Genomic DNA, 22,464 nt, shown 5'->3' on the forward strand with positions numbered 1-22,464 from the left:
TAGTTTGTGCTGTACTGCGCAACACTGCAGCATTGCGTGTGGTCACGTTTATTCACTCGCGCATTCTCACTAGCCACATCTGTATATCTGTTAGACGTCTCCTAATGGATGTTAAAAAGATGTTTAGAATGTTTCTGTTATATGTGGACAAATTATGTAAACAGTGAATTCTTTTCTTTCTGAATCTGTCTTCAATAAAACTTACTTGATTTAAAAAAAAACAATGTTTCTATGTTGATGTTAATAGTCGAGAACGGTCAGTAATAGACCTTTTAAAGACATTTATCAGACCTTTGAGCACAGTAGTTGTTTTATATAAATAAGCTCTTTAAAATCTGAGCTGTAGGCTAAAGGCTAACCCCAACATGAAGACCAGATACTGAGACATTAACAAGCAATGAAACATTTGATCCTTAATTAAACATGATTACATCACACACACGTAGACGCAAACGATGACCAAACATCACATTTATTTGAAGGATGTAATATTATATATATTGAAAATAGTAAAAGCACTTGTTCAGCAGTTCAGACATCATAAAAACTCAAATACATTTACAATTTTCCTTGTTGTCATGAAAAATATGATCAATTAACAAATAGAAAATCATGTACAGTCATTAAGGTACAAATGTTGGTAAAGCAACTTTACAGTGATGGTTTCCATAGTAACTTTAGTACCCAAAAATGAAAATAAACCAGTTTATGGTTTGCTTTTGTTGTGTTGAATAGCATAAGAAAAATGTTAGAAAACTGTAACCATTGAATTCTATAGTATTTTTTTTTCCCCTTCTATGGAAAATTTCTACTATGGATGTCAGTGGTTACACGATTACAATAATTTTCTAAATATCTTCTTTTGTGTTTAACAAAAAAACGGACTCAGGGGTCATTAAATGATGGAATTTTCCTTTTTGGGTGAACTGTCCCTTTTAGTGCTACATAGCACCTCTATCTATGTTATATAGCACCTTGACTAATTTAAAGAACCTGCAGAACCATTAATGCAGGGTTGTCAATCTCAGCTCCTGGAGGACTGCAGCTCTGTAAGGTGTAGCTTTAACCAGTGTTGGGCAAGCTACTTGAAAAATGAGTGAGCTAAGCTATTAGCTACTCTACTTATAATGTAGCTAACTCTATGAATTGTCGCGAACTAAGCTAAAAGCTACATGGAAAAAGTAGCTTAGCTACATCGAAGCAATTTTTGCAATTTTCATTTTTAAATCGAAGCAACTTAAATCCAAGTCAATCATATCTTAGTGATCGATAAAACCGTCAATGAACATATGAGGCAGAATTGTTCAGTTCAGTTATTTACTTGAAATAATATGCTGTACTAAACAGATACAAATTATAGTATCTTATTATAGTACAATAATATCTTAACATGTACTTCTAGAGGTATGGTCACGAGGAATCCTGCTTCAGAAATAACTCCTCTCCCTCAGTCATCATTCCATCAAGCAAATTTCTCTTGTTAGTCTGATTGGTTCACCGACCAGAGCAAGAGGTGGTAGTAACGCATCAATACCTTTTTTTTTTCGACCACCGAAAAACATGAAGAAGAAAAGATATCATCATTCTCACCATCATATGGATTCCCTTTCATCGGCTAGACAGTGGCCTCACAGCTCTGTGAATGTCAGTGCAGTCACTTATTGATCTGCGAAAAGTAACTTGTGTGGACGCTACTGTGCTACTTGACTAATAAAATAGCTTCGCTACAAAAAAAACTATTTGATTTAGAAAGTAGTAATTCTATCGCCACGGATCTAGAAATGGAGTTAAGCTAGTAGCATCACTACATGTAGCAATGCTACTACCCAACGCTGGCGTTAACCCTAATTAAACACACATTATCAAACTAATTGAGTCCTTCAGACTTGTTTGAAACCTATAGATAAAAGCCGCAGCCACACTTTTAGCCTCATTGACTTCCATTCATAGTTCGAATTTGGTGAACTCTGACCTGCGATTCCATGTCACATAAAGATCAAAACATGACCCCTCTATGCAAAAAAATGGAGCAATCACTTAATTATATCTGTCACATCATACCAGTTTTGACTTGTAATTTTTCAAAGTGTCATCTGACAGAATTTTGCACGCTCAAACTCTAGTGCGAAGATGTCAAAGCCAGTTCCTGGAGTGCAACAGCTCTAACCAGATATGAAACTAAACTGTGCAGAGCGGTGGTCCTCCAGGAACTGGCTTTGACACCTGTGCTCTTGTGTCACTGCGGCTTGAGTGTGTTCAAACGAAACTCTACATAGCTGAGCTTGACACCCTTGCATTACAGGTTTTTTTAAGGCTCTATATCGTACTCCCTGCTAAAAAATCCAGCTTAAACCAGCCTAGGCTGGTTGGCTGGTTTTAGGTGGTTGACCAGACTGGTTTTAGAGGGGTTTTGGCCACTTCCAGGCTGGTTTCCAGCCATTTCCAGCCTGGTCTTAGCTGGTCAGGCTGGGAGATGACCAGCTAAAACCAGCTTGACCAGTCTAGCATAGCTGGGAGTCCAGCCAAAACCAGCTATAGCCAGCTTAAACCAGGCTGGTCAATCTGGTTTTAGCTGGATTTGGCTGGTCATTTTCCAGGCTGACCAGCTAAGACCAGGCTGGAAATGTCTGGAAACCAGCCTGGAAATGGCCAAAACCCCTCTAAAACCAGGCTGGTCGACCAGCTAAAACCAGCCAACCAGCCTAGGCTGGTTTAAGTTGGATTTTTCAGCAGGGCTTACTTAGGATTACAAGCCAAAGAACCACTGACGAACCTTTTTTAGAGTGTTTAATTTCTACACTAGTAAAATGAATGTCAAAGTAATAATAAAACTCCGTATAACCAGTAGTACAACAAAGCAAATGTTGTGGGAAAAGCATTACTATTAATTTAGAAGTAACTGTCATCGTTTACCAGCACAAACAACAACTTCCATCTTAAATCTTAGAATGCGGCCAAACTTATCTGACTGGGCCAGTTTTGAGTATTTGGTTATAACCTTTGACACCACTCAGGGTCCGGATGTAAAGAACACTGGTCTCTTTCTGTCAGATGTCCTGTGTCAGTTTTGTGGCGCCCTCTCCTGGACAAAGAGACAGAGCAGGAATAAACAAAGCTCCAAGTATTCCAGGTTGATCTCTTCACGGGATTGTAAACTAGTAATTGTTTCAACCTGTTTCTTGTTTAGCTCATTATGTATAAAGACCTGCCGCTCTCAGTCCTCTGTCTCTGTCTTAGACACTGGTCCACTTGTTCTCTTGTGATTTTTCTGGTACGTAATTGGTACAAAGTTTTTAATTTGAAGAGCAAGATGTACCAATTTACTCACCACGCAACACTAAAACAACATACAATCCATTGCTTGCACCACAGACTTTCCCTTCAGGAACCACAACTAGACTTACCTCACTTTCCATTTTTCTGGGGCGCAACTTTGATAACAGAGTTTGCGTTAATGGTATTGATGGAATCAGAGTCTTTGTCTTTAATACTGTCTCCCTCGTCCGTCTCTTTGTCCCGCTCTCTGCTGTTCTGGTTGCTCCTCCGGATCTTGCGTGTGGATTCCAGTGCAGTTCCCTCAAACAGGCGTGCCATGAAGGCCAGACCCTCCCGGCGGATGTAGGACTTCCCGGCGAATGTGTAGAGGACAGGGTTTATGCAGCTGCTGACGAAGGCCACGGTGGAGGTGAGTGCTCGCATATTCGCCCTGATTTCCTGCAGTCTGTTGGAGGAATAGCAGTTGTTTTTTTATTGCTTCTTTGACTATAACAAGATAGAATTATTTTAAAGAGCCCCTGTTATGGGTTTTTGAGAGTGATCTTTCATGTAGTATGTAACACAGCTCTAAGTGAAGTGAAATATCCAGCTAAGGCTTAAATCTGAAAGTGCACCGCGTTTAAAACTGTTGATTAATTTATAAAATAGTCAACTCAAATAAATGAATACTTCAAATGAATCGTCTTGATAACGAGTCTTTAGCCGTTTTGGCGTGATGTGGATATGAAACTTAAGCCCCGCACAATTGTTGCGCAAGCAAACCCAGGAAAATTAAGGCCCCGTTTACACTAATGCTACGGTTACGCCATCCGTCCACACTACGCCGGAGTTCTCGAGCGCCGAAAACGGAGCGTTTTGGAAACGCTGGAGAGGCCGTTTTCATTCTAAAACGCTGCTGCTCCGTCTCAGTGTGGATGGGGAAAGACGGAGACATCTGAAAACGGAGGCGGGGCTGCCGACGTTCGCCTCTCTGATTGGGGCTTTTCCTCAATATTAAGTAGCCTAACACACACAGTTCAGTCTCGCATCCTCTTCTTGTAAGTTCAGACTTCACAAGTTTGATCAAGGCTGCAGTCTCCCCCTTCTCAGTTTGATATGGAAAACATACCGAGGACACGCGTAAATCCTCAAAGGGAACAGTGTACTTTATAACTTCATTCACATCACCTTGGCTACGTTGTTTCACTTTCTCAACAATAAAATGTAAACATGATGTGAGGAACTGCCTATTTTCTTGTTAATATTAGCAACTTAACAGAGCAGAAATGTTGAGGCGTCGTGCTGCATATATGAGCGTCATCTTCACTGTGTGCATATTTAGGCTATAACAAAACGGAGCCTATAACAACTGCCTCCTTTCAATTTCAGTGAAAATACGAAACATACCCTCTCTTTTGCTGAATATCAGTTTTATTCATCGATAATGGCCATTATAAAAGTATAACATACAATAAGTTTATATAACTTATCTTTGCGCTTAACCAAAACACGTTACCTGTGAACAAGTAATAGATTCCAATGAGCAAAGTCAGGGAATAGGCCTATGTCGTTAGATAAAGACAACAAGATGAATGAAATATCACGTTTAGCAAATATAGCGAGATTAGATCCAGCGGGAGATGCTTGATGAGCAGTCCGACTAGCAGAGCTCTCATCTGGGTCGAAATGCTGCAGCGCTTGCCCGAGAGTGTGTGTGTGCTCACGTGATGTGCTTTTTCAGCCTTTTGGTGTGGATGGAGAGCTGTTCAGAAACGCTGGGTAAAACGCGAGTGTGGACGCGGATCGTTTTCATTCTAAAACGCTGTTTTAAAACTAAAATGCACTAGTGTAAATGGGGCCTAAAACAGGCGACCCCACACACAAACACTGTAGCAGATCCCGGTTGAATCAAGTCACAAAGAAGCTGTGCTTACCTGGATATTATTGGAAGTGTGAGGGGAAAGTTAGTGTCATTTTCTCTACCCAAAGATGAACCTGAAGAGTCAGTGGATGCGGTTTGTTTTTGCAAAAAATACTCGGCATTATCGACCCAGCCTTGTACTGTATTCCCTGGAATTTACACGCTTACAACGGGAGATTCGACGGCTGTTTGTTAAAGGAAGGATCAGAAAAGACTACTGATGTATGGGACTTTGTTAGAGCTCGACAGGAGCTATATAGTACACAGCTCATGGACCAGTTTCTTCCTCCCATTTAATTACACTTGTGAAATGGATTAAAGTGGCTGCCTCTTTGTTTTTTCTAGCTTGCAAATGATGAATTTAATTGTGTTTTGTTACTTGTAACCGCTTGTGCTGTATCAGGTTAACTCTTTATATTCTCATATCGCATCTAATGCCTTGTTGAAAATGCAACACGTGCTGCTTTGTTTACGGATTTAAAGGTTCATGAAACCCTCAAGTACTTTTTTGGAGATTTTAACAGATTTTTGTGTGTTGAGCATCAGTTAAGACAATGTTAGCACCTGTTAGTGGGAAAAACTGGATAATTTTGAGCTTTTGTCAGCTAATTTCAGTTTACGGGTTTAAAATGGATCAAAAAAAGCGGACCAAATATGGTAACGTAGCACAAAAGTGCAAGTGCAAAGATGACCCGTTGGTTTCTCTTTATTATTCATAGCGGAGCTTTCTTATCCTATGAGGAGATCTGGCTTAATTATTCATGACTGCATGTGCTTTCTAAAGGCAAGGCAGTCCTGCCAGTGCCAAGCTGTGAGATACAGACCCACGACATGCAGTTTTTAGCTGTTTATGAAGGGTTGTATGTGTTTGTTTCCATGATCCAGGGGTTTGTTGCATGTTTTTCCCCGCAATTTTTAGACACATCGCCATGCTGCTGTGTTTGCCTAAATCCTCTAGATCAAGGGTCACCAATCCTGGACCTGGAGGGCCGGTGTCCCTGCAGGGTTTAGCTCCAACTTGCCTCAACACACCAGCCTGGATGTTTCAAGTACACCTAGTAAGACATTGATTAGCTTGTTCAGGTGTGTTTAATTAGGGTTGGAGCTAAAATCTGCAGGACACCAGCCCTCCAGGAACAAGTTTGGTGACCAGTGCTCTAGATTACCAGCAGGGCTAATGGTTAAAATAGACAGGGCAAGAGACCTGCTGCACTGAGTCTGCATTCAGACCTATGATCCAGACCCGGAGATTGAGGGAGAAATCTTCATTTATAGTGTTTATATGAACACGATTTTCTTTATAATGATATAAATTGTGGTTATCTGTATATTACGAATAACAAATGTAGCAGGGCATTAAATTACTGTTTATTTCTTTGCATTTTAATTTTGTAAACTATAAAATCATGCGTATTCTCATGGTTTGTGTCTCATTTTGTGAGCCGACTGATGACAGTTGTTCGCTCCCCTCTTTCTCCCCTGCTGGCCACACCCACTCCTGCTGTTTGTTTGCAGCATCATGCATCTTTTGAAAAAATTCTGAGGTAGACCTGAACCGAAAGTGGGGGGTGTCATGACCCTTTAAATACGTTTGTGAGCTCATGACCTACTGCCGTTTGTTGTTGCTATGAAAGGTTCAAAATTATTCATCTTTTGCCACTGTGGGATACTGAATGTGTCATGGTTAAAAATAGAGCAATATGTTGGTGTTTAACTGCACTCTTGCAAAGGAAATTACGGGAGTTTTCCGGGATAAATAACAAAACGGGAGACTCCCTGAAGGAAACAGGAGTGTTTGCAGATATGCTCACATATACACTCTGCACTCTGACTACTTTAATATTGTTGATTAGCCATGCTGTGCATTTCACTCTGTCTCACGCTGAACACTGTCGACCAATCGCAACAGGCTGTCATCGGTCCAATCGGTGCAGATTAGCTTCGCGGTAAGGAGGGGTTTGGGAACAAATGAATCACTGAACGATTCATATGAGATTCATTGGGATGATTAGGTAAAAAAAAATGCACATTATATGACAATGAAAGTGTTTTTTAACCTTGCATGCATATCAGCCTGTTGTTGGAAACCCTTAAAACCAAATATGACCCTTTTTAATGTATAATAGTGGCTTTTTAATGACTGCTAGGAAACAAAGTAAACAGTCTGAAAACTCTTAAATGGCTTCAGGTTCAACTATGTGCAAAACATATCTGAAGCCCGGCTCACACTGTGTAATGTCTAATAATCCTAAATGATTGTAGCTTGTCAAACTGCTAACATGATTTCAGCTGTCATAATGTCAGACTGAACACCAAAACATGTAAACACAAGAAACTTATCCAAAGTTTGACGTCAAAACATCTGTGATGGGTTCAGTAACCCACATTCTGAAATGATTCTTCACAACATAAACAATATTTAGCTGTGTTTCTGCTCACAGTGTACCTCAATAATTAAATCAGAAAAAAAGTTGTTTTCCCTAAGTCAGGGGTGTCCAAAGTCAGTCCTGGAGGGCCGGTGTCCTGCTGATCTTAGCTCCAGCTTGCTTCCACACACCTGCCTGGAAGTTTCTAGTATAGAGCTTGATTAGCTTGTTCAGGTGTGTTTGATTAGGGTTGGAGCTAAACTCTCCAGCACACCAGCCATCTAGGACCGAGTGTGGACACCCCTGCCCTAAGTGGTTTAAAGTTGGTTGCATCATCAAATGCTGCACTCCTATTAGTTCTTAGATTGATTTTTGTCGCAGCAACCTGCGAAACTTGACGCATGACCCCGCGTTTTAGGTCGTATGAATGAAAGTCTATGCCAAGTGTGACCGCAGCTTAACACTGCAGGAAAGTGTATGAAGTTCTCTAATTACTATCACAACCTCATCTGAGGTTTGATCGCAAGCTGTCTGAGAACATGTCAAACCAACAATCAAAGACCACAGATTTTATCCTAGGACTACATTAATCTTTTAGGATTTCCCAAATTTGCCTCAGACCAAATTGTAACTACAATTGCATAGTGTGAGCAGGGCTTAAGGCCCCCATTTGTTCAGGGATGCATTTACTGTAGCTGTATATGCAAAAACTTTCTATTGTAAAGGCATTTTGTGCAGATAGATCCAATGTTTTGGTAGGGAAAAATCACTATTTTTATTTATTTATTCATTTATTTTAACCGGGTACTAAAGTGGATAAGACTTAAATGGATGCTCTGGCATTTTCATGTGAACAGTCTATTCGAATTTAGTTTGTGCATTGATGATGTCATCAGCCCATATCTAGACCCTAGTAAGACATGCTACGTCCCATCATACCTGCCAACACTCCTGTTTTTCTCGGGAGTCTTCCATATTTCACACCCATTTCCCGACATCCCCCTGCTTTGTTATTTCTCCCTGGAAACTCACGCAACGTGTATGGCTCATACTAGTTATGAAATTCCCTTTTTGTCCATGTTTGATTAGGTGCCAGATGTTGTATTTAGCCCATCAACTCAAACAATTCATGAAATATTTTAATCTCAAGGTATTTTTATCTCAATCTGGCAACATACTTTACAACTAGGCCTCGACATTAACTTTTTTGATAAACAGCCACTGTTGCTAGTAGTTTTCCAACATTACTAGCCACTTGCCGTTTTTACTAGCCACAATTTTGTTGTTGGGAAAATATATTTCATATGCATAAATATGACTTTGACATGCTAAAATTACTTGATTTAGATGTTATGTTCACATGCCTTCTCATTCATTTAACTTTTTGTGTGTGTTGTGTATGACCTTGCTCAATGAGCATGAGCAAATGGGATATGGTTTCGTAGTGTCACACTGCAGTTAGTTTTATTTCACATGACTTTTCAGAGCTCAAAATTAAGGATTTACCAAATTTATCTCTGACCACACCAAAAATAAATAATAATTTCTTTAGATTTTAAATAATGTCTCAGAACAAGCAAAATATAATCATGAAATTGGGCTTCTTTGCTTCTTGGCAGCATTTTTTTCTGATCAGTGTGACCCTGCCGGTCCTACGCCAGGCGACCTTCCGCATGGGAGTCGGTTGCTCTAACAAGGAGGCTAAAGACCATGACCTTTCGCGTTTCGTCGCTAGAGCAACTTTAGAGGTCAGAGGAGTGAGGTGTACCTGCACAGCACTTACAAGCTAGCCTCCATTACATCAGCAGTGATGGGACTAGGAATGGGTAGTTAGTCAAAGGTGATTTTTCAAACTCACTGCGTCAATAAAGTCAGTTCTAGTAAATCAGGGGTGTCCAAACTTTTTGGGCCCAGGGCCAGATTAAAAAAAAAAATACATTGTCCCGGGCCAAATTTTACATACATCACACAGACACGCAAATACATATATATATATATATATATATGATATTTCCACACATTTCTAAACATAATAATAATAATTACATAATAATTTAGAAACGCATTTCTAATAACTGATTTATTTTATCTTTGCCATGATGACAGTAAATAATATTTGACTACATATTCTTCAAGACACTTCTATCCAGCTTAAAGTGACATTTAAAATTAAAATTAATCAAGGATTTCATGACAAAACAACTCAAACTGCCAGCTGAAACTGTACAGAACATCACCTTTCATCGTGTCCACCGCATCCGTTCCCAACATAACAACAGCCGACCGCGTCCTATCGTTGCAAAATTCGAACACTACAAACACAAAGAACTGGTACAAAAACAAGGGAGACAACTTAAAGGTACAACTTACGGACTCAACGAACAATACCCAAAGGTCATTCTCGAACGTCGAAAAAAACTCTTTCCAATCAGAAAACAAAAAATGAACGAAGGAAAACGAGCAATCATTACAGTGGACAAATTATACATAGATGGACAGTTATATCGTGACAAGGACATTACCCCCTGGCTTTTTTGAACGCATCACTCCCGTAATGTTACCTCATCTCTCTATTCATCTCCCTCATATCACTAGATTATAGTTTTGTTATCGCACCTAGGTCTCATCCCCCCTCCCACCTTTAACTTTATGTTGGTATTTAAAGTCATTTTTGTTTGGTCATTATTGTATTGTGTACATTTTGTCATGTCATACACACAGACACAGGTACAATTTCACACTTTTTCAAATACATACAGTAACATTTATGTATTTGCAGTAAAAACAGACTTGTTTATCAATATAAGTTGCTACTATTTACCTACTTATTTTGTAATCCTTTAAAATTATGTCATCAATCAAATTTCTATCCTGGAACGTCCGTGGACTCGGCTCCCAGGCAAAGAGGATCAAAGTTTTAAATCATTTAAGTAAACTACAAGCAGACATATGCCTTTTACAAGAAACTCACTTATCAGAACTTGATCAAAACAAAATCAAATCATCACAATATCATTCATATTCTGCCCACTACAACACAAAACAGAGAGGAGTGTGTATCCTAATAAATAAAAAAATATCATATGTTCATAACACCACCATTACAGACCCAGAGGGACGTTTTGTCATAATTAACATTACAATTAACAATTACTCACTTACAATAGGAAACTTATATGGCCCAAATACAGATGACCCATCTTTTTTTCAGATTTTTTTCTCCTCCATTTCAAATCTTTCTAATTGCCCCATCATAATAGCAGGTGATTTCAACACAGTTTTAGACCCAACTACAGACAGAGTTAATAATATCGGCAAAAAACACATCTGGAAATCTACAGACTCTATAAAACAGTTCATGAGTGACATGGGTCTTGGCGATAGTTGGCGCCTCCAACATCCGGACATTAAAGCATTCTCATTTTATTCACCTGTTCATCATTCATACTCCCGCATTGACTATTTTCTCACTAGTAATTCTATTATATCCAATATTTCTGAATCAAAGATCCACCCAATAATCATTAGTGATCACGCTCCTGTAACAATAAATCTGAATATAATCACCAGACATAAGCCCATTCCTAGATGGCGATTCAACACCTCTCTTCTTCAAGATCAGGATTTTGACAGTTATTTTAAAAGAGAGTGGGCATGCTTTCTAGAGATAAATGACTCCCCTGAAACATCCCCATCTCTTCTGTGGGAAACAGGAAAGGCAGTATTAAGAGGAAAAATAATTTCATATTCCGTTTACAAAAAAAAAGAAAGAGAAAGAACATCAAGCTGAACTGGAACAGAAAATTAAAGATCTAGAAGACATTAACATAAATAATCCAACAGAAGAAACACAAGATTTGCTAAGAAAATATAAATCACAATTAAATAAATTAATTAATACACACACTCAATTCCTTATTCACAGATTACAACAAGAACACTTCCATCATAGTAACAAATCTGGTAAATATCTGGCTAATCAAATCAAACACAGTAAAGAAAAAACAACAATATCAGTCATTAAGGACTCAGCAGGGAAACCCACCAACTCACCAGAAGAAATAAATCAGATCTTTCAAAAATTTTACAGTAATTTATATTCCCCTGAAAAAAACCCATCCCAGGATGACATTCACTCATTTCTCAGCAATATCAACTTACCTCAACTAAATGAACAGCAAATAAATAGTCTTGAATCCCCTTTATCACACCTAGAAATTTCTAATGCTCTTAAACTCATGCCTAATAATAAATCACCAGGACCTGATGGGTTCCCTGCTGAGTTCTACAAACACTTTTGGTCAATTTTATCACCACTTTTCATCCGGTTGATTAACGAATCAAAACAAAATTCAAAGCTTCCAGATACCATGAACACAGCCACAATTACACTTCTCCTCAAACCCAATAAAGACCCAACATTACCGTCAAGCTATCGTCCAATCTCACTAATTAATGTAGACACTAAAATAATTGCTAAAGCACTTTCACATAGAATAGAAAAAATCATGCCATCCATAATCCATCCAGATCAAACCGGTTTTATTAAAGGTAGACAATCATCAAACAATACACGCAGACTCATAAACCTAATACACCACTCATCAATAAACAAAAACAAATCTATCATAGTCACCCTCGACGCTGAAAAGGCTTTCGATAAAGTAAACTGGAAATTCCTGTTTTCCACATTAGAGAGGTTTGGTTTTGGGGAGTCATTTATTAATTGGATCAAAATTCTCTACACATCACCCTCAGCTACTGTCATTACTAACGGACTAACATCACGCAGCTTCACTCTACACCGGGGAACTAGACAAGGATGTCCACTCTCTCCCTCTTTATTCACCATATTCATTGAACCACTTGCAGCAGCCATTCGTCAAAACATTTATATTAAAGGAATTCAAACATTAAACATACACCATAAAATAAGTCTTTACGCGGATGACATATTATTATACTTACAAAATCCCCAAACATCATTACAGGAAACAATAAAACTTATTGATACCTTTTCAAATATTTCGGAATATTCAATCAATTGGAATAAATCTGCTATACTCCCATTAAATTCCACCAGTGTGGATGTGACATCCCAAACATCACAAATCCCTCTGTGCACTAACTATATCACATATTTGGGTATCAATGTTTCCGCCAGGCTGTCAGAGTTGTTTGCACTTAACTATACTCCGATACTTAAAAAAATAGATGACGATCTGCAACGCTGGATGAACTTACCACTATCCATCATGGGCAGAATATCAGTTACCAAAATGTCCATTCTCCCAAAAATAAACTATTTATTTTCAATGATTCCAACACAACCCACACATACCTGGTTCAAATCCCTAGACTCAATTATAACAAAATTCTACTGGAAAAATAAAACCCCAAGAATAAAATTGACAACCCTACAGAGACCAAAATCACAAGGAGGATTAGAAGCACCACATTTTTACAACTATTTTTTGGCAAATCAGCTTCAAAACATACACAATTGGATTAAACCTAACTCATCAGAATACACATGGCAAGACATTGAACAATCAATATGCAAAGACATTAACATTTCAGAATTACCCTTTCACAGTCAATCAATCAAGAGACATCACTGTTTTAAAATGCCGACAATAGAAGCAACTCTGACAGCCTGGTGGAAATTCCATCAGGTCACAAATTCCCCACTCACACCATCTAAATACACCCCAATTTGGAATAACCTTGATTTCCTAGCCAACAAGAAGCCACTTAACTTTCACACATGGGCAGCCAAAGGAATCACACAACTTCAACATATCTTTATTAATAATAATCTGGCACCATTTCCCCATATAGCCCAGACATACAGCATTGGGAGTAATTGCTTTTTGGAATATTTACAAATCAAATCATCAGTTAAGTCAAAATTACCTAACCAATCAATCAATCTAGACCTTCCACCTCAAATCTCAGAGTTTATTAATATATCGCCCTCCAAAAAATTGCTCTCCCAAATATACAAAATGATATCAAAATCAGACAATGCATTAGTTCTACCAACCACTAAATGGCAAACAGACTTATCTATTAATCCCAATGCTGCATTCTGGACTCAAATTTGCAAAAACACATTTTCCATGACTAAAAATGCTAACTTACAACTTATACAGTACAAAGTACTTCACAGATCACATTTAACTGGGCAGAAATTATTTAAAATGGGTTTCACGTCAGAAATATGTTCACATTGCACACAAAACACTCCAGACACATATCTTCATGCCTTATGGCATTGCACTTCAATTAAATCATTTTGGGTAAAGGTTACTGACTCACTCTCCAACTTAATGGGTTGTCACATCCCACTGTGTCCCTCCCTCTGCATATTAGGTGACATATCCACAATCAATATAAATAATACAAATGGTCAGTTTCTGCTGGTGGCTCTAACTATCGCAAAGAAAACTATCCTCATGAACTGGAAATCAAGAAATACCATTCACATCTCATACTGGAAAAACTTGTTAACAGAATACATCTCCATTGAAGATCCTCTTTGCCTGAAGCCATTCCCTAACAACACCTTCATCAGTACATAAACAAGAGGGGAGGGGAGAGAGGGGGTCAGGTAGAGATGAGGAAAAAAAAAAAAAAAAAAAATCTAATATTTAATCTAATTTAAAATAAATAAATCAATTGGAAAAAAAGTATAATGTAAACAAATAAAATAAAAGAATCATAATTCGGTCTTTATATACTTTTTTACTTTCCCTTTTGTTCTATTTGTTCCCCTTTCCTGTCCCTATCAATGTTATTTATTCATTTTTATTATATATAATATTTGTTTTCTATTTATTATTATTATTATTATTACTATACATAAATTATTATTATTATTATTATTATTATTATTATTTATATACCAGTGGCTCTCCTGACCAACAACAGATAAAAAAAAAAAAAAGAAAAGAAAAAAAAAAAAAAAAAAGAAAGAAAGAGAAGAGGAGGAAAAAAAAGAGAGAGGGAAAAAAAAGGAAAGAAAAAAAATCTACTTACATGTACTAAATTCACAGGGTAAAGTGTAACGTAGGCATGGCAGTCTGGGCACTGCACTGGACTGATCCATGCCACACGTTACACTTTTTTTAATGCATCACAAAGCAACTGACAAACACTATATACCTCAATGCCCATCACACAACTACAACCTCCTCAATTTATTGTTACAGCTGTTGTTATTTTTATTATTATCATTATTATTAGTATTATTACCAGCATGAGTATATTATAGTTATCAAATTACAGTAATAATCTATCATACATATCTTTAATATTATCCTTCCATGTGGAATTGTATAATTCATAATTAGCATTGATATAGTGTTTTCTTTTTTATTTATTCAGTTTTTATTATTATTATTCTTTTTTTTTTTTTTTTTGGCTTATTCTTGTTGCTTTGTTTGCTGAACTTTATTTTTCTTCTCTCTTATTGTTTCTTTTTTCTTCTACTCCTCCCCTTCCTTTTCTGTTTTTATTTTTTATTCTATTTTATTTATTTATTTTTATTATAAGTGTTTTATTAATTTTTGTTTATTATCATTAGTTTATTTTCTCTTTTCCTCTATCTCCCCTTCAAACTTACTACTTACTACTATTATTATTTGTTATTATTATTATTATTATTATTTATTATTATTATTACTTGTCCTCTCCCTGATTTTCCCATCCTCCCCTCTCCTCGACACCTTTGTCATAAATGGTATTACTTTTATTTTTTGAAATTATTATTATTATTATTATTACTGTTCTGACTTGTCCTGTTATCTTTCCATTATCATTATTACAAGTATTTATACCATTATCATTATTAAGGTTGCAGTTGTTGTAGTAGTAGTAGTAGTAGTAGTTGTAGTTGAAGTAGTAGACAGTGTAATAGTATCGATTGTTATTGAGTAATTGTTACGGAGATTTTTGAAGTAGTAGTTCATGTAAGTAGTAGCAGAAGTAGTAATGGTGTGGTAGTTACAGTAGTAGTAGTAGTCGTTGTTGGTGTAGTAATATCAGTAGTAGATGTTGTTGATGTAGATGTAGTAGAAGTGATTGTAGTAGTAGTAGTAGTAGTAGTAGTAGTAGACGTTGTATTAGTTGTAGCAAACGCTATAGTAGTATCAGTAGTGGTAGTCGTTGTAGTAGTATCAGTATTAGTAGACATTGTAGTAGTCGTGGTTGTGGCTGTAGTAGAAGCAGTAGTAGTTGTAATATAAGTAACTTTTTGTAGTAGTAGTTTGTGTAGCACTTGTGATTTATTATTATTGTTGTCAGTTATTACTGTTGTCCTTTCTTTCTTTTTACTCTAATTTTTACTATCATACATTAATAAGCATTGTTGTTACTCCCTACCTCTGACTGGTTTCTTTCTATATGTTTTGTCTATATCTGTGACACTTGCTTCATTTATTGACTGTTATTGTTCCTTATGTATGTACTCTGACCTGTCCACCAAGTTACCTTTACATGCATACACACACTCACACACACACACACTCACGCACATACCAGTACATGACTATATTGTTGTTGTTTTTGTTTTGTTTTTGTTTCGTTGCTTTGTATTTGTTATTTGTTGACGTTTTCTTGTATTTGTATGATTTTTGCATATTCTAATAAAAAAAAAAAAAAAAAAAAAAAAGTGACATTTAAAGGCTTAACTAGGTTAATTAGGTTAACTAGTCAAGTTAAGGTAATTAGGCAAGTTATTTTATAACAATGGTTTGTTCTGAAGACTTAAGGACCTAATAATTTTGACCTTAAAAGGGTTCATAAAAAAATAAAAACGGCTTTTATTCTAGCCGAAATAAAACAAATAAGTCTTTCTCCAGAAGAAAAAATATTATCAGACATACTGTTAAAATGTCCTTGCTCTGTTAAACATCATTTGGGAAATATTCAATAAAGAAGAAATAAATCAAAGAGGGGCTAATACTTCTGACTTCAACTGTGTGTAGATAGATAGATAGACAGACAGACAGACAGACAGACAGACAGACTGATAGATAGATAGATAGATAGATAGATAGATAGATAGATAGATAGATAGATAGATAGATAGATAGATAGATAGATAGATAGATAGATAGATAGATCCTAACAAGAACTGCTGCTTAATTGAATGCATGTGATAGCGACACCCGGTGGTTATTTATTGAATTACGTTCGTTTTTGCATAGCGGGCCAGATTGTATTGAAATTATAAAAAGCCTCGTGGGCCGCCACAAAACTGATTGCGGGCCGTATTTGGACACCCCTGTAGTAAATCTTTCGCATGTGCTTTCAGATGGTGCAGAATTTACTACTCATAGTACACTGACAAGCTATGCAAAACCTCTATGAGAGACATTGTTTTCTCTGTTCTGGCTACCCTTATCAGTCTTTGTTTCCAGAATATTTTTCCTTTTTATTGAGGCTTTCTTAACTAGTTATAGTTGAGTCAACATACATAGTGGTCAGTGTTGTTAGAGTCCCTCAAAGACATGCCCACAGTCCAAAAATATGCGGTATAAGTGAATTGGGTAAACAAAATTGTAGTGTATGAGTGCAAGAGTGTTTGGGTGTTTCCCAGTTAAATGTTCCACTGTCGTGTCCTTACGTTGCTCACCTGTGTTTTGCTGCAGATCCTTCTGGGAGTAAAGCGGCAGTCACCTGTGTGGGAAACACACCATTAGGGCACCTTCAATTGAAGATGTACACACACACTTGTACAGCTATCTTTACAGGGACTTCCTATAAGCGAAAAGAATTTTATCCTGTACACACTGTAAACTCTCCCCCTACCCTACCCCTCACATTTTAAAATACTTTATTCTGTGTGGTTTATGAGCTCCCCAGATGTTCTGTTATTGCTATACTTGTAGGGACATTTGGTCATACACACCTGCACCATGTTTATGATGTGATACGGTAGCCAGAAGAGTCCGAAGGTGACGACAATCACCAGGATGAGCTTCTCACTGCGAATGCGTCTACGAAAGCGTGTCTTGCGGATTCTGCGCAGGATACAAGTGTAACTTCCAATGATCACGCCGTACGGCAACAAGAAGCCCAGCAACGTTTCCATAGAGTACTGCATCACCTCCTATAGATAAACAACACGCACGCATAAAAAAAAAAAAGCCATGTTGAGCAACAAATAAATTAATTTATTGCTAAAAAAGTGGCAAAGTAGTTATATATCAGTATAATGACAAACAACTGTTCTCTATGTGAACATATTGTGAAATGTAACTCCCATAGTTGAAAGCTGAGGGGGGCATTGTGGCTCAGTGGTTAGCACTGTCACCTCACAGCAATGAGGTCGCTGGTTTGAGTCTTGGCTGGGCCAGTTGGCATTTCAGTGTGGAGTTTGCATGTTCTCCCTGTCTTGGCGTGAGTTTCCTTCGGGTGCTCCGGTTTCCCCCACAGTTCAAACACATTCGCTATGGGTGAATTGATGAACTAAATTGGCTGTTGAGTGTGAATGAGTGTGTGTAAAGGTGTTTTCCAATACTGGGTTGCCACTGGAAGGGCATCCACTGCGTAAAACATATGCCATAATAGTTGGCGGTTCATTCTTCTGTGGCGACCCCTGATAAATAATGGACTAAGGTGAAGGAAAATCAACAAATTTGTTCTTGATCATCCAATCAGCCAGTTGGAATAACTGCAGAATGATCATGTGACATTGAAGACTGGAGTAACGAATGTAAAGAAAATTCAGCTTTCAACAACAAGAATTTCGTTTTACAAACATATTCACACAGAAATCACTTGTTTAATTATAAGTAAACATTTCACTAATTTACTATATATTTTTAAAGGGGAACTATGATGCAAAAATAACTTTTATAAAGGGTTTGAACACAGTTGTGTGTCAGCAGTGTGTGAATATAACCAGCTTCTAATGGTAAAAATTTATTAATTGTATTTTTTATAACCAGACTTGAGAAAAAACAGTCTGCAGAAACACTTTGATTGGCTTTCTCACTTTTTACGTGTCATCAGAGGAAAGCTCCACCCATTAGTGGCCATAGCCCCTTTCACACAGCGATACTGGTAAATATCCAGAAAATGACTGGAATGACTTTACTGGTAACTTCAAAAAAGCGCTGTTCATACAAGCAAGAATGTTCCGGAAATTTTCCGGGAAGACTATTCACACATCCATTTCAAAATACCAGTAAATTCTGACATCATTAACCAAAAATGACCTCTAAATGGCTGCGCTTGTATAGTTTTTGTTAATGGTACATGATATGTGTTCGTGCTGGCCAGGGCCGGCGCGTCCATAGAGGCGACCTAGGCGGCCGCCTAGGGCGGCAGTATAGAGAGGGCGGCATACACGACACCTCCCTCACCACCTGCGTCCTCAGTTATGTCCGTGACACCTCCCTCACCACCCGCGTCCTCAGTTATGTCCGTGACACCTCCCTCACCACTCGCGTCCTCAGTTATGTCCGTGACACCTCCCTCACCACTCGCGTCCTCAGTTATGTCTGTGACACCTCCCTCACCACCTGCGTCCTCAGTTATGTCCGTGACACCTCCCTCATCACCCGCATCCTCAGTTATATCCGTGACACCTCCCTCACCACCCGCGTCCTCAGATATATTTGCGCATAGACGACACCTCCATCAGCACCCGTGTGTCCTCAGTTATATCCGCGCATAGTGCGGCAGAACAGAGGTCTGCGACACCCGCGCGTCCTCAGTTATATCCGCGAATAGGGCGGCAGAATAGAGAGGCCGGCATCCGCGACACCTCCCTCCCTCCCTCCCTCAGCAGCCGCACGTCCTCAGTTATATCCACGCATAGGGCGGCAGAATAGAGGTCCGCGACACCTCACTTCATTTTCATAACCGGTCACTTTCGTTTTCACATTGGGGTTGAGGGCGGCGTGATCGTCCTCTGCCTAGAGCGGCAGTTCAGCTTGCTCCGGCCCTGGTGCTGGTGTTCACTGACTGCTTCACGTGCACATGCATCAAGCAACTGAAGCAGAGCTTGAAAGTAAACAAACAGCGAGCTATCATAAGCATTTTATTGATAATTATTTCCACAGTTGGCATTAAGAAGGAACATAGAAATGTTATCTGACTAACATCCAGCAGCTAAATATGTCTGGAAAAAAATATTCAAAGGCTTTTTTTTTCATAAACTGCACAGATGTAAGATGCGTCTGAATGTTCTGATTGACTGGAGTAGACGTCTCATGTCAGCGCATTCTAATCGTTTTTTCTGGCAATTTTCCTTCTGCTTTCACACAGAGCAGCAGTCCGGCAAATTAACAGTAATGTTCCAACTTCTCTTTCTGGAAAAGTGCCGGAACTAATTTACCAGTGTTTTCAAAAAGGGCCTGTTCACACATGATGCCTTTCCAGAAAATAGCCAGTAATTTTCTGGAAATGTCTGTATGTGTGAAAGGGACTCATCTCTCCCTTATTAGCATAAACAGGCCTGAGTGAGAAGCAGCTGTCTGTCCATTAGTTCATTTAGTTCAGTTTTGAATCTGCCGCTATGCTGACACATAGGCATTTGTAGCTCCACCCTCTTTTAAAAAAAGAGCACAATCTCATTTGAATTTAAAGCAACAGTCACCAAAACGGCACAATTTGGATCTAGGCCTAAAAAGCGCAGTTTCAAAGAGATATAAAGCATTATTTGTGTAATATTTTGAGCTGAAATTTCACACACACACACTCTAGTGACATCAGATACTTATCTTGTAAAAAGAGTCATAATAGGTCACACTAAATGACTGTGAGCACAAGTGATGTTATTCAAAAAGCATTAATCAATCTTGCAGATATTCAACAACATGACTAACATTATTGTGTTATCAATTAATAAATTGAAGTTTTTTATAGCACAAAAAAAAATTCTTGGCAGCAGAAGTTCTCGAGTCTGGAACAAAATACCAGGAGAAGCATCTTTCTGGGTTCGGTTATAGCAGCAATGTCTGCCTGAAGGCTTGGCAAACAAATTACAAACAAGAAAGAATGCAGCGCTCTGCCAAATACTTTTGGCACAAATCACTATCTGTGGTGGGATCTTCAGAAAGATTCAAACCACCCAATCTACCTGAAATTAATAAAAAAAAAATCCAGAACACCTCAGAGATTACCTCAATAACTCTGCACTTTGCTTCAGCTGTTCTCGACCAACCTTTCAAAGACAAACATCCAAATCTACCAACTAAACAGCTTTACTGAAGGAAAGAACTACAATCCCATGAAGCATTGCAGGTGGAAATCAAATTTAACCGTTGAACTATTCATTTACAATGGTTGGTTGTATACAGATACCTAAATATTTTTTCTTGTGTCATCTGCAGTGCTTCATGAGAGTGGGCGGAGCTTAAGATCTATTTTGTTGTCCTTTAATCACTGCTACTCTCCTATCAGTGAAATTTTCAATAGAGCACTGTTGAATTACTCAAACACAATTCTCCACAGCTCTTGTGTTTATAGCATATGTGTAATGTTCAGTGCTTTTGTGTGCGTATTTTTAAGATATTTTAAAACAATCAAAGACTCACATATTGTGTTTCAGGATGGATGCAGTCGCACACGAATTTCTCAGGCTTTTTACTGTCGCTGAGGATGTTCCTGAAAGCTAAAACGGGTGCAGAAAGTCCCAGAGCGAGAACCCAGAGTCCCACCAGCACCCGCGTCAGCATCTTCCGCTCTGTCTTCGCCCCTACTCGCTTTGGCCACACGATCGCAACCAGCCGGTGCAGACTCATCAGCATGATCATGAATATGGAGGCATACATGTTGGCGCAGCAGAGGTAGTACAGGACTTTGCACAGCGCCAGGCTGAAAACCCAACTTCGCTGAACCAGATACACCATGAAGAAGGGTGTGAGCAGCATGAGGAAGCCATCAGCGAAGGCCAGGTTCAGGATCAGCAGGGTGGTGATGGAGCGACGCCGCGCTCGGGCCAAGATGCTCCACATGATAAAGACGTTCCCTGGGACGCCCAGGAGGAAGACGAGGCTGAGGATTGCAGCACCAGTTATCGCTCCGCCTTTGTTGTCCACGATGCTGCCTCTGCCGCTGGTATTGTTGGAGAGATTTGTGGGATGTAGTGTTGAGGTGTAGAAAGATGGACTCTGAAGGGCCATTGGGATGGAGGATGGAGCGATCTCGAGAAAAGCAGAGGGGGACAGAAGGTTCAACGCCATCTTGGCAACCTGAGGAGGGAATAATGAACGTATTGTAAGTTTTGCAATTTTGGTAAATCTGCCCATAAGGGTGGCTGTCCATTAAAGGTTTTTTTGTTTGCCCTGATGAAAGCGAGAGATGTTCTTAAAACAATCAGCTGTGAGTGTTTCTCCAATTGTCAAAGCATTTAAAAAATGCAGAGTGCTCTAAAATGCTATAAACCGCAGCAGGTGTTAAAAATCTGCCAGTTCTACAGTATAAGGACACTTTGGTGGACAGGCGCCCTTAATGTAATTTCACAAGTTCACACTTACAGATATTTGAATGTATAGATTATGCATATTTGGCTTGTTACCGTAACAGAGAGAGCTCTAATCTTGGAAAGACACCCTTTAGGGGTTGTATACACATAAAATACGCTTTTTTGTTCTGAGAACGCAGGATGCACTGCATTGCCTTTTTTGTTGACAAAAAATTGTGGTGGGGAGGACAAGGTTGGACTGCCTACAACGGCGAAGAGCAGATTAGGAGACTGTCAGCTGAAATAGTAGGTCAATCAAAGTAATGATTAACACCTGTTTTCTCTCAGTATTTTGCTGGAGAGACACTTTAAAAAAGAGATGACAGGCTGAGAATGGAAGAGAGACCAGTGGAGAGAGATGCTACTGAATGCTCTAATGCTGTGTTCACACCAGACGCGGAACGCGCGGATAAATCGCGCTATTCGCGTTTAAATAGCCA

At 38.6% G+C, this 22,464-nt stretch overlaps 1 protein-coding gene across 4 annotated transcripts in view; it reads right to left on the reverse strand.

The window, feature by feature from the left end:
- Nucleotides 1-454: 454 nt before the first annotated feature.
- ltb4r2a (leukotriene B4 receptor 2a) overlaps nucleotides 455-22,464 on the reverse strand; it is a 76,619-nt gene continuing 54,609 nt past the window's right edge. The window contains exons 2-6 of one of the 4 annotated variants that reach the window (XR_012382264.1): nucleotides 21,096-21,752; nucleotides 17,459-17,659; nucleotides 17,183-17,226; nucleotides 2,703-3,721; nucleotides 455-2,357 (exon numbers count right to left, since the gene is read on the reverse strand). Coding sequence is in view for 2 of the 4 variants with exons in the window: in XM_017356804.4 (XP_017212293.2) it covers nucleotides 3,406-3,721; nucleotides 17,183-17,226; nucleotides 17,459-17,659; nucleotides 21,096-21,743 (1,209 nt within the window). In the remaining 2 variants the exon portion in view is untranslated. 4 annotated transcript variants of the gene reach the window in all.

This window comes from Danio rerio, chromosome 7, assembly GCF_049306965.1.
Source record: "Danio rerio strain Tuebingen ecotype United States chromosome 7, GRCz12tu, whole genome shotgun sequence".
NCBI lineage: Eukaryota > Metazoa > Chordata > Actinopteri > Cypriniformes > Danionidae > Danio > Danio rerio.